We start from the raw sequence: 13,618 nt of genomic DNA, 5'->3' as shown, positions 1-13,618 counted from the left end.
TCACTGTGTACAAGACAGTAGTTTTGGAATTGTTAGTTAGATTACTTGTTGGTCATTACTGCATTGTCGGAACTAGAAGCACAAGCATTTCGCTACACTCGCATTAACATCTGCTAACCATGTGTATGTGACAAACAGATTTGATTTTGATTTGATTTAGCAAGAGCGACCTCATTGATGTATACAGAGAAGAGAGTCGGTCTAAGAATTGAACCCTGTGGCACCCCCATAGAGACTGCCAGAGGTCCAGACATTAGACCCTCCAATTTGACACACTGAACTCTATCAGAGAAGTAGTTGGTGAACCAGGCGAGGCAATCATTTGAGAAACCAAGGCTGTCGAGTCTGCCGATGAGGATGTGGTGATTGACAGAGTCGAAAGCCTTGACCAGATCAATGAATACGGCTGCACAGTAATGTTTCTTATCGATGGCGGTTAAGATATAATTTAGGACCTTGAGCGTGGCTGAGGTGCACCCATGACCAGCTCTGAAACCAGATTGCATAGCAGAGAAGGTATGGTGAGATTCAAAATGGTCGGTAATCTGTTTGTTGACTTGGCTTTCGAAGACCTTAGAAAGGCATGGTAGGATAGATATAGGTCTGTAGCAGTTTGGGTCAAGAGTGTCCCCCCCTTTGAAGAGGGGGATGACCGCAGCTGCTTTCCAATCTTTGGGAATCTCAGATGACACGAAAGAGAGGTTGAACAGGCTAGTAATAGGGGTGGCAACAATTCCGGCAGATAATTTTAGAAAGAAAGGGTCCAGATTGTCTAGCCCGGCTGATTTGTAGGGGTCCAGATTTTGCAGCACTTTCAGAACATCAGCTGAACGGATTTGGGAGAAGGAGAAATGGGGAAGGCTTGGGCGAGTTGCTGTGGGGGGTGCAGTGCTGTTGACCGGGGTAGGAGTAGCCAGGTGGAAAGCATGGCCAGCCGTAGAAAAATGCTTATTGAAATTCTCAATTATGGTGGATTTATCAGTGGTGACAGTGTTTCCTATCTTCAGTGCAGTGGGCAGCTGGGAGGAGGTGTTCTTATTCTCCATGGACTTTACAGTGTCCCAGAACTTTTTTGAGTTAGTGTTGCAGGAAGCAAATTTCTGCTTGAAAAAGCTAGCCTTGGCTTTTCTAACTGCCTGTGTATAATGGTTTCTAGCTTCCCTGAAAAGCTGCATATCACGGGGGCTGTTCGATGCTAATGCAGAACGCCATAGGATGTTTTTGTGTTGGTTAAGGGCAGTCAGGTCTGGGGAGAACCAACGGCTATATCTGTTCCTGGTTCTACATTTCTTGAATGTTTATTTAAGATGGTTAGGAAGGCATTTAAAAAAATATCCAGGCATCCTCTACTGACGGGATGAGATCAATATCCTTCCAGGATACCCCGGCCAGGTCGATTAGGAAGGCCTGCTCGCTGAAGTGTTTCAGGGAGCGTTTGACAGTGATGAGTGGAGGTCGTTTGACCGCTGACCCATTACGGATGCAGGCAATGAGGCAGTGATCGCTGAGATCTTGGTTGAAGACAGCAGAGGTGTATTTAGAGGGCAAGTTGGTTAGGATGATATCTATGAGTGTGCCCGTGTTTAAGGCTTTGGGGAGGTACCTGGTAGGTTCATTGATAATTTGTGTGAGATTGAGGGCATCAAGTTTAGATTGTAGGATGGCTGGGGTGTTAAGCATGTTCCAGTTTAGGTCGCCTAGCAGCACGAACTCTGAAGATAGATGGGGGGAAATCAGTTCACATATGGTGTCCAGAGGACAGCTCGGTGCAGAGGGTGGTCTATAGCAGGCGGCAACGGTGAGAGACTTGTTTTTAGAGAGGTGGATTTTTAAAAGTAGAAGTTCAAATTGTTTGGGTATAGACCTGGATAGTAAGACAAAACTCTGCAGGCTATCATTGCAGTAGATTGCAACACCGCCCCCTTTGGCAGTTCTATCTTGTCTGAAAATATTGTAGTTTGGGATTAAAATTTCTGAATTTTTGGTGGTCTTCCTAAGCCAGGATTCAGACACAGCTAGAACATCCGGGTTGGCAGAGTGTGCTAAAGCAGTGAATAGAACAAACTTAGGGAGGAGGCTTCTAATGTTAACATGCATGAATCGCCTGACTAGCATCACCACCCTGGATGGTTCCGACCTTGAATATGTGGACATCTATAAGTATCTAGGTGTCTGGCTAGACTGTAAACTCTCCTTCCAGACTCATATCAAACATCTCCAATCGAAAATCAAATCTAGAGTCGGCTTTCTATTCCGCAACAAAGCCTACTTCACTCACGCCGCCAAACTTACCCTAGTAAAACTGACTATCCTACCGATCCTCGACTTCGGCGATGTCATCTACAAAATTGCTTCCAACACTCTACTCAGCAAACTGGATGCAGTTTATCACAGTGCCATCTGTTTTGTCACTAAAGCACCTTATACCACCCACCACTGCGACCTGTATGCTCTAGTCGGCTGGCTCTAGTCGGCTGGCCCTCGCTACATATTCGTCGCCAGACCCACTGGCTCCAGGTCATCTACAAGTCCATGCTCGGTAAAGCTCCGCCTTATCTCAGTTCACTGGTCACGATGGCAACACCCGCTCCAGCAGGTGTATCTCACTGATCATCCCTAAAGTCAACACCTCATTTGGCTGCCTTTCGTTCCAGTTCTCTGCTGCCTGTGACTGGAACGAATTGCCAAAATCGCTGAAGTTGGAGACTGCTATCTGAGCAGCTAACCGATCGCTGCAGCTGTACATAGTCTATCGGTAAATAGCCCACCCATTTTTACCTACCTCATCCCCATACTGTTTTTATTTATTTACTTTTCTGCTCTTTTGCACACCAATATCTCTACCTGTACATGACCATCTGATCATTTATCACTCCAGTGTTAATCTGCAAAATTGTAATTATTCGCCTACCTCCTCATGCCTTTTGCACACAATGTATATAGACTCTCCTTTTTTCTACTGTGTTATTGACTTGTTTATTGTTTACTCCATGTGTAACTCTGTTGTTGTCTGTTCACACTGCTATGCTTTATCTTGGCCAGGTCGCAGTTGCAAATGAGAACTTGTTCTCAACTAGCCTACCTGGTTAAATAAAGGTGAAATAAAATACATTTAAAAAAACAAGGCTATTACGGTTACAGAAGTCGTCAAAAGAGAGCGCCTGGGGAATAGGAGTGGAGCTAGGCACTGCAGGGCCTGGAATCACCTCTACATCGCCAGAGGAATAGAGGAGGAGAAGAATAAGGGTACGGCTAAAAGCAATAAGAATTGGTCGTCTAGAACGTCTGGAACAGAGAATAAAAGGAGGTTTCTGGGGGCGATAAAATAGCATCAAGGTATAATGTACAGACAAAGGTGTGGTTGGATGTGAATACAGTGGAGGTAAACCTAGGTATTGAGTGATGAAGAGAGAGATATTGTCTCTAGAAACATCATTGAAACCAGGAGATGTCATTGCATGTGTGGGTGGTGGAACTAATAGGTTGGATAAGGTATAGTGAGCAGGACTAGAGGCTCTACAGTGAAATAAGCCAATAAACACTAACCAGAACAGCAATGGACAAGGCATATTGACATTAAGGAGAGGCATGCTTAGTCGAGTGATCAAAAGGGTCCAGTGAGTAGAGAGGTTGGTTGGGGGTCACTGCGATTTAGACAGCTAGCCAGGCCATCGGTAGCAAGCTAGCATAGGATGGAGGTCTGTTATTAGCCACCTCTTGCATTCCGTCAGTAGATTAGTGGGGTTCCGTGTGGTAGAGGGTATTAATCCAAATCACACAACAACAAAAAAAACAATAGATATAGTTATAGAGGCCCAAGAAAATAATAATAATAATAATAATAAAAAAAATAAAAAAAATTGTCCGATTGTCTATTCAGATAGCAGTCGATAAGACAGCTTACGGTTAGCGGGCAGCAGATGGGTGTTCAGGTAACGTCGCGACGGAGGAGCCAGCCGGACAACTCCTTCGGGTAGATAACGTCGGCAGTCCAGTTGTGAAGGCCCAGTGGGGCTCCGCGTAGGCAGCAAAACGGGTCCGGATAGGTGATTGTAGCCCAGGAGTGATTGATGGAACTCTTCAGCTGGCTAGCTCCGGAATAATTGATGTTTGCTCCGGAATCGACGAAAGCCGATAGTCACACGGATAGCAGCTAGCTAGCTGTGAGATCCAGGTATGAATGTCCAGAGTTAGCGGTTGAAATCCAGGGACACGGAGAGAAAAATTGGTCCGGTATGTTCTGTTCCGAGCTGCGCCGTACAAAAATGTTCGAGCTAAAGGATAGCTGATGACCACAAACCGTGGTTAGCTGAATACTAACGACTAGCCAGTAAAGAAGCTGATTAGCTTCTGATTAGCTTCTGATTAGCTTCTGGATTAGCTTCTGGCTAGCTTCTGGCTAGCTCCTGGCTAGCTTCTGGCTAGTTTCTGGGTAGCTTCTTGGAGGATTACAGATTTGAGGTAAATAATACTTTTTTTATAAATATAAATTGGTGAGGCGGGTTGCAGGAGAGTGTTTTAAAGATGAGTTTATGGAAAATTTAAAAAATATATATAAAAATGTATGTGAAAAAAGTTGTAAATATGTATATATACGGGACATGACAAGACAAAAGACGTCTGAACTGCTATGCCATCTTGGAATCCAAAAATGTAACCAGCCCAATCCTATCTCAATGTACTAGAGTCACTAGATTATAAACAGCCAATCCCATCTCAATGTAGTAGAGTAACTAGCGTTAACCAGCCCAATCCCATCTCCAGCCAATCCAAATCTCATCTCAATGTGCTTGTGTAACTCGAGTTCTGACCAGCGCAAGCCCATCTCACTGTACTAAAGTAACTACAATTCTAACCATCACAATCCTATCTCAATATACTATAGTAACTAGAGTTCTAACAGCCCAATCCCATCTAAATGTACTAGAGTAACTAGATTAAAACCAGCCCAATCCCATCTCAATGTATGAAAGTAACTAGAGTTCTAACAAGTCCAATTCCATCTCAATGTACTAGAGTAACTAGAGTTCTAACCAGCCCAATCCCATCTCAGTGTACTAAAGTAACTAGAGTTCTAACCAGCCTGTACCCATCTCAATGTTCTAAAGTAACTCGAGTTCTAACAAACCCAATCCCTTCTCAATGTATTAGAGTAACTAGATTCTAACCACCCCAAACCCATGTCAATATACTAGTGGTACTAGAGTTCTAACCAGCCTAATTCCATCTCACTGTATTAGAGAAACTATATTTTAACAAGCCCAATCCCATCTCACTGTAATTGAGTACCTAGAGTTCTAACCAGCCCAATCCCTTCTCAATGTAATTGAGTACCTAGAGTTCTAAGCAGCCCAATCGCATCTCACCATATTAGAGTAACTAGATTCTAACCACCCCAAACCCATCTCAATAAACTAGTGTTACTAGAGTTCTAACCAGCCCAATCCCATCTCAATGTACCTAGAGTACCTAGAGTTCTAAGCAGCCCAATCCCATCTCACTGTACCAAAGTAACTAGATTTCTAACCAGCCCAATCCCATCTCCATGTACGACAGTAACGAGAGATCTAATCAGCCCAATCCCATCTCCATGTACTAGAGTAACTAGAGTTCTAACCAGCCCAATCCCATCTCCATGTACGACAGTAACGAGAGTTCTAACAAGCCCAATCTCATTTTAATGTATTAGAGTTCTAACCAGCCCAATCCAATCTCAATGCAGTAGAGTAATTAGAGTAAAAAGCACATCCATATCCATCTCACTTTACGAAAGTAACTAGAGATCTAACCAGCCCAATCCTATCTCAATGTACTAGAGCCACTAGAGTTTTATACAGCCCAATCCAATCTCAATAACCAGCCCAATCCCATCTCAATGTACTAGTGTAACTAGAGTTCTAACTAGCCTAATCCCATTTCAATGTATTAGAGTACCTACCTCCTGAGAGTGAACACCGCTTAGGACTGCAGCACCGACAGACAGGCAGCAGAGAAAGAAAGAGAAAAAAGACAGACATAAGGAGGAAAATACAGTGAGAAAAATACAGAAATATAGAGACAAAATAAACTACTTTGTCTTATATCCCTGGTCTGATATCTCCAACATATGGTCTGATATCCCCAACATATGGTCTGATATCTCCAACATATGGTCTGATATCCCCGACATATGGTCTGATATCTCCAACATATGGTCTGATATCCCCAACATATGGTCTGATATCTCCAACATATGGTCTGATATATGTCGGTCTGATATTTCCAACATATGGTCTGATATCTCCAACATATGGTCTGATATCCCCGACATATGGTCTGATATCTCCAACATATGGTCGGATATCTCCAACATATGGTCTGATATCTCCAACATATGGTCTGATATCCCCAACATATGTTCTGATATCCCCAACATATGGTCTGATATCTCCAACATATGGTCTGATATCTCCAACATTTCGTCTGATATCCCCAACATATGGTCTGATATCCCCGACATATGGTCTGATATCTCCAACATATGGTCGGATATCTCCAACATATAGTCTGATATCTCCAGCATATGGTCTGATATCTCCAATATATGGTCTGATATCTCCAACATATGGTCAGATATCTCCAACATATGGTCTGATATACCCAGTCGAATGCATCTTAATGTTCTATAGCAACTAGAGTTTTATCCAGCCCAATCGCATCTCAAAACCAGCCCAATCCCATCTTAATGTTCTATTACAACTAGAGTTTTATCCAGCCCAATCGCATCTCAAAAACCAGCCCAATCACATCTCAATGTACTAGAGTTTTAAAAGGTCCAATCTCAATGTATTAAAGTATCTTGAGTTCTAACCAGCACAAGCCCATCTCACTGTGCTAGTGTAACTAGAGATTTAACCAGCCCAATACATCTCAAAACCAACCCATTACAACCAGTCCAATCCCATGTCAATGTACCAGAGTAACTAGAGTTCTAACAGCCCAATCCCATCTCACTTTACTAAAGTAACTATTATCTAACCAGCCCAATCCCATCTCAATTTATTAGAATAACTATATTCTAAAAAGCCCAATCCAATCTCACTGTACTAGAATAACTTGAGTTCTAAACAGCCCAATCACATATCATTCTACTAGAGTAAATTAGTTCAACCAGCCCAATCACATATCTATGTATTAGAGTAACTAGAGTTCAAACCAGCCCAATCCCATCTCCCTTAGCTACGGTCTTATACCCCCATCATATGTTCTGATACCCCACAACATATGGTCTAATATCCCCCAACATCCTGTCTGATATCCCTAATATAGGCTATGTAAACCAGAATCCCCACAATCCAGCAGCAAAACTGAAACTCTATTTTTAAAATGAGTTATTTTACACAATGCAAAAAATGTCAGGTAAATTACAGGCATTCTTGACTGACTGAGCCTATTTAACATTATTCCACCGATGACCTCACCATTAACTGAGTTTAAGGGTCCAGTCAACTACTACAGACTCTTGACTCATTAGGTACTCAGAGCTGCATTTCAGAGATTTGATCTAGTATGAATCCCTTTAAGACATTTAACTGCTAAACTACTGTCCAGTTCTTCCATAACCCAGTCTGACCCAATTTAACCCAGTCTGACCCAGTTTAATCCAGTCTGGCATTACCCAGTCTAACCCATTCTGACATTACCCAGTATAACCCAGTTTAACCCAGTCTGACATTACCCAGTCTAATGCAGTCTGACATTACCCAGTCTAACCCAGTTTAATCCAGTCTGTCATTCCCCACTCTAAACTAATTTAACCCAGTCTGACATTACCCAGTCTAACCCAGTCTGACATTACCCAGTCTAACCCACTCTGACATTACCCAGTCTAAACCAGTTTAACCCAGTCTAATGCAGTCTGACATTACCCAGTCTAAACCAATTTAACCCAGTCTGACATTACCCAGATTAATCCAGTCTGTCATTCCCCACTCTAAACCAGTTTAACCCAGTCTGACATTACTCAGTCTAACCCAGTCTGACATTACCCAGTCTAACCCACTCTGACATTACCCAGTCTAAACCAGTTTAACCCAGTCTAATGCAGTCTGACATTACCCAGTCTAAACCAATTTAACCCAGTCTGACATTACCCAGTCTAATGCAGTCTGACATTACCCAGTCTAACCGACTCTGACATTACCCAGTCTAACCCACTCTGACATTACCCAGTCTAAACCAGTTTAACCCAGTCTAATGCAGTCTGACATTACCCAGTCTAAACCAATTTAACCCAGTCTGACATTACCCAGATTAATCCAGTCTGTCATTCCCCACTCTAAACCAGTTTAACCCAGTCTGACATTACTCAGTCTAACCCAGTCTGACATTACCCAGTCTAACCCACTCTGACATTACCCAGTCTAAACCAGTTTAACCCAGTCTAATGCAGTCTGACATTACCCAGTCTAAACCAATTTAACCCAGTCTGACATTACCCAGATTAATCCAGTCTGTCATTCACCACTCTAAACCAGTTTAACCAAGTCTGACATTACCCAGTCTAACCCACTCTGACATTACCCAGTCTAACCCAGTCTGACATTACCCAGTCTAACCCACTCTGACATTACCCAGTCTAACCCAGTCTGACATTACCCAGTCTAAACCAATTTAACCCAGTCTGACATTACCCAGATTAATCCAGTCTGTCATTCCCCACTCTAAACCAGTTTAACCCAGTCTGACATTACTCAGTCTAACCCAGTCTGACATTACCCAGTCTAACCCACTCTGACATTACCCAGTCTAAACCAGTTTAACCCAGTCTAATGCAGTCTGACATTACCCAGTCTAAACCAATTTAACCCAGTCTGACATTACCCAGATTAATCCAGTCTGTCATTCACCACTCTAAACCAGTTTAACCAAGTCTGACATTACCCAGTCTAACCCACTCTGACATTACCCAGTCTAACCCAGTCTGACATTACCCAGTCTAACCCACTCTGACATTACCCAGTCTAACCCAGTCTGACATTACCCAGTCTAACCCAGTCTGACATTACCCAGTCTAACCTAGTCGGACATTAACCAGTCTAACCCAGTCTGACATTACCCAGTCTAACCCAGTCTGACATTACCCAGTCTAACCCAGTATGACATTACCCAGTCTAACCCAGTCTGACATTACCCAGTCTAACCCAGTCTGACATTACCCAGTCTAACCCAGTCTGACATTACCCAGTTTAACCCAGTCTGACATTACCCAGTCTAACCCACTCTGACATTACCCAGTCTAACACAGTTTAACACAGTCTGACATTACCCAGTCTAACCCAGTCCGACATTACCCGGTCTAACCCAGTCTGAGACATCACCCAGTCTAACCCAGTCTGAGACATCACCCAGTCTAACCCAGTCTAACAACCAGACAGCAGGAAGACAAGCAGATACCAACAGAGTTTAGCGATGTCTATTCCAGACATGGTTAGTAAACCACTGGTTCAGTAAACTGGGTCATGGTTAGTAAACTGCTGATTCAGTAAACTGGGCATGGGTCATGGTTAGTAAACCACTGGTTCAGTAAACTGGGTCATGGTTAGTAAACTCCTGATTCAGTAAACTGGGCAATGGTCATGGTTAGTAAACTGCTGATTCAGTAAACTGGGCATGGGTCATGGTTAGTAAACTGCTGGTTCAGTAAACTGGGTCATGGTTAGTAAACTGCTGGTTCAGTAAACTGGGTCATGGTTAGTAAACTGCTGATTCAGTAAACTGGGTCATGGTTAGTAAACTGCTGGTTCAGTAAACTGGGTCGTGGTTAGTAAACTGCTGATTCAGTAAACTGGGTCATGGTTAGTAAACTGCTGATTTAGTAAACTGGGCATGGGTCATGGTTAGTAAACTGCTGGTTCAGTAAACTGGGTCATGGTTAGTAAACTGCTGATTCAGTAAACTGGGTCATGGTTAGTAAACCACTGGTTCAGTAAACTGGGTCATGGTTAGTAAACTGCTGATTCAGTAAACTGGGCATGGGTCATGGTTAGTAAACTGCTGATTCAGTAAACTGGGTCATGGTTAGTAAACCAATGGTTCAGTAAAGTGGGTCATGGTTAGTAAACCACTGGTTCAGTAAACTGGGCATGGGTCATGGTTAGTAAACTGCTGGTTCAGTAAACTGGGTCATTGTTAGTAAACTGCTGATTCAGTAAACTGGGTCATGGTTAGTAAACCACTGGTTCAGTAAACTGGGTCATGGTTAGTAAACTGCTGATTCAGTGAACTGGTCATGGTTAGTAAACCAATGGTTCAGTAAAGTGGGTCATGGTTAGTAAACCACTGGTTCAGTAAACTGGGCATGGGTCATTGTTAAGGTCCAATGCAGCAGTTTTGATCTCAATATCAAATAATTTCGGGCTAACAATTATGTACCTTACTGTGATTTTTTTCAATTAAAATGGTAAAAAATAAACAACAATTACTTCTGAGCAAACAGCAATTTCTCAAGCAAGACTTTTGCTAGGACTTTCTGGGAGGGGTCTGAATGAGGAGAGAAACTGAAACCTAGCTGTTATCGGCAGAGCGGTTTGGGAAACTCTTTCTAATTTACCGCCAGGTGATGTCACCAGGCAAGCTAAAACTCCATCCCACCAAAACAGACTGAAATTGCAGGCTGCATTTTCAAACAGCTCTTACACTAAAATGGCATTATAATAATTTTCTAAATGTCTAAGTATCATTCCAACGTCAGTATGGAAATATATATAAAACACAGGGAAATCATGCTGATTTGGGTAACTGGACATATGGGTTAGGGTGAGTTAGGGTTAGGGTGAGTTAGGGTTAGGGTGAGTTCGGGTAAGGGTGAGTTAGGGTTAGGGGGGTTAGGGTGAGTTAGGGTTAGGGTGAGTTAGGGTAAGTTAGGGTTAGGGGGGTTAGGGTGAGTTAGGTTAGCGACAGTGCTGACAGGGTACCTGGGTTAGGGAGATTAATCTTACCTTGAGCTAACAGCAGCAGAACCAGCAGAGCAACACAGCGAATATTGACCCCCATCTTCCTCCCGGACTGGACTGGTGTGAGTAGAGTGATATGATGTGACTGAGCAGGACACAGAGGCTAGTGGATAGGCTGCTGTAGGCTGCTGGATAGGCTTACAGTAATCCACTGGACTCTGATGGCCTCATCTAATACCCACAATCTGCCCCATGACCAAACCCCTCCCTCCCTCAGTTATCCTGGCCATCCCTCAGCCCTGAGCCATAGTGGCAACAGAGAACTACTCATTATGTTAAACTTTTCTACTAGAATGACACACATTCCCTCTGCTGGATTGTCAAACATTTTGTCTCTAACCATCTTCTAACCTTCAAATGAAATTCACCGTATGTCTCTTTTTAGTCACTATTTTTTTTATTATTTCAAATTATTTGTAATTTAAAATTCATGTAATTGTCTGCAACATTTCCAATCCCCCATATATTTTGGGGGTAAGTATATATATCTATATACACTACAGTTCAAAAGTTTGGGGTCACTTAGATATGTCCTTGTTTTTGAAAGATAAGCTTTTTTTTTTGTCCATTAAAACAACATCAAATTGATCAGAAATACAGTGTAGACATTGTTCATGTTGTAGATGACTATTTTAGCTGAAAACGGCAGATTTTTTATGGAGCGGCAGGGTACCCTAGTGGTTAGATCATTGGACTAGTAACCGGAAGGTTGCAAGTTCAAATCCCTGAGCTGACAAGGTCTGTTGTTCTGCCCCTGAACAGACTGTTCCTAGGCTGTCATTGAAAATAAGAATTTGCCTAATTAAATGAAGGTAAAATAAAAAACACCATCCATTTTGGATTTCTATTTGCCATACATTTTTCAACTGTGCTGTGATGCTTCACAAGAACCTTTCTATTCTCATAGTTTCTACAGATTGTAATTTTTTTTTTTTTTTTTAGTAATTATTAAGTAATTATTACATTATTGATCGATTGACTATTACTTTTTGAAATCACCCAGCATTGCTGCAGTGTTAGTTCTAGGCAAATGTTGCAATTCTTCAGCCATTCCTGGACCTGTGACCAAAAACGAGCTACATATGGACAGTACCAAAATAAATGATCTAATGACTCTGCCTCCTTACAGCAAAATCTGCAGAGCTTTTTAGTCATCACTTGTAACAGGCCTGTGTTGACAGTGAATATCAAACTTTCTTCTGGAATTAATCACTTTCATATTCAAAGTCAGGACTTGGATGTATGCCAAGCTAATATTCCTCACTACGTCTGTTGATATTCCAGAGTGTGTAAGTGAGAAAGTGCCTAAGGGAAGGAGCTTAGGGAAGGAACTAAGGGAATGAGCTAAGGGAAGGAGCTAAGGGAAGGAGCTAAGGGAAGGAGCTAAGGGATAGAGCTGAAGGGACTAGGGGTCCAGTTGGTATTGGGCAGGTACTACCACAGGGATGCATGCAAACAGTAATTGCCTAATGAGGAAACCTGGTGCACACTATTTTATTTGTTGAGTGGTGAGGGAGTAGGTAAGTATATATGGAATATGGTGTAGGAAGTGTCCCAAAGAACAATGTGTACATGTTTAAGTCTTTTTAGAAATACAGTGACAAATCCTGGCATTCCAATGGTTAAGAAGGTAAAGAAGTAATGTGGACAGCAGTAGAGTCCAGGCTTATTCAACCTACATCTACAGGCTTCAGAAACATTGATGATCATTCACTGATTCATCATAGTTGGATGCTGTTTCGACCTATTGACGTTCCTTCCTTGAAGTAGTCCTGATCAGATCACTGATTAGGAATGAGTGGGCAGGTGAAAGCTGTGTGGTGGAGCCCTTGAGATCACCTGTCCAATGTCTAATCACTAATTACTTGCATGGAGGAACGATACATGGAAGGAATTCCAACAGGGCCCATGTTTGTCTCAAATGGCACCCTATTCCCTATATAGTGTACTGATTTTGACCAGGGCGCCATTTGGAACACACTCACGTCTGTTTGATCCTGAGCAGATTGGCCCCATCCCGCTGTGCCTCGGGGGAGAGAGAGGGGAGAGAGAGAGGGGGAGAGAGAGGGGAGAGACACTCCAGATGGGATCAGAGGCAGCATGACTCCGGGATGAACAGACACAGACACATCACCAGGCTGGGCGTTCATTCTGCCCTGAAGATCCTGGCCTTGGCAGCATGCTGGGGGAGCCTGAGCTTGAACACGACAACCTGTTTTAAGATTTATATAGCCATTTTTAAATATGATCGTATTTATTTTTATTTGTGCTTCAGTGCATTTTTAGCTGCAAAAGTGGGTTAGCCTAAGCTTTTCTAGTAGGCTCCAGTAGTGTGATTATGGCCTGAAATTTTGGGCATTTCTTTAAGTGGTTGATTAAACAGCATGATCATTGCAAAGGTGCACCTTGTGCTGGGGACAAAAGGCCACTCTAAAATGCGCAGTTTGTCACACAACACAATGCCACAGAAGTCTGAAGTTGAGGGAGCATCATATTAGCATGCTGACTGCAGGAATGTCTACCAGAGTACACGCCAGAGAACTGAATGTTCATATCTACCATAAGCCGCCTCCAACATCATTTTATAAACCCAGCAAAAAAAGAAACGTCCTCTCACTGTCAAC

General features: G+C 42.7%; 1 protein-coding gene across 1 annotated transcript in view; it reads right to left on the bottom strand.

The window, feature by feature from the left end:
• The window catches only part of LOC139410301 (retinoschisin-like), a 48,407-nt gene extending 37,314 nt beyond the window's left edge, over positions 1–11,093 (bottom strand). Inside the window, exons 1-2 of the mRNA XM_071155790.1 lie at positions 10,980–11,093; positions 5,939–5,964 (exon numbers count right to left, since the gene is read on the bottom strand). Of these exons, the coding sequence (XP_071011891.1) occupies positions 5,939–5,964; positions 10,980–11,034 (81 nt within the window). The 5' untranslated portion in view covers positions 11,035–11,093. The remainder of the gene's footprint in view (positions 1–5,938; positions 5,965–10,979) is intronic.
• Between the last annotated feature and the right edge of the window lie 2,525 nt (positions 11,094–13,618).

The sequence above is a fragment of the Oncorhynchus clarkii genome, chromosome 5, assembly GCF_045791955.1.
Source record: "Oncorhynchus clarkii lewisi isolate Uvic-CL-2024 chromosome 5, UVic_Ocla_1.0, whole genome shotgun sequence".
NCBI classification, from domain to species: Eukaryota; Metazoa; Chordata; class Actinopteri; order Salmoniformes; family Salmonidae; genus Oncorhynchus; species Oncorhynchus clarkii.
This window is presented reverse-complemented; position numbering and strand designations above follow the sequence as displayed.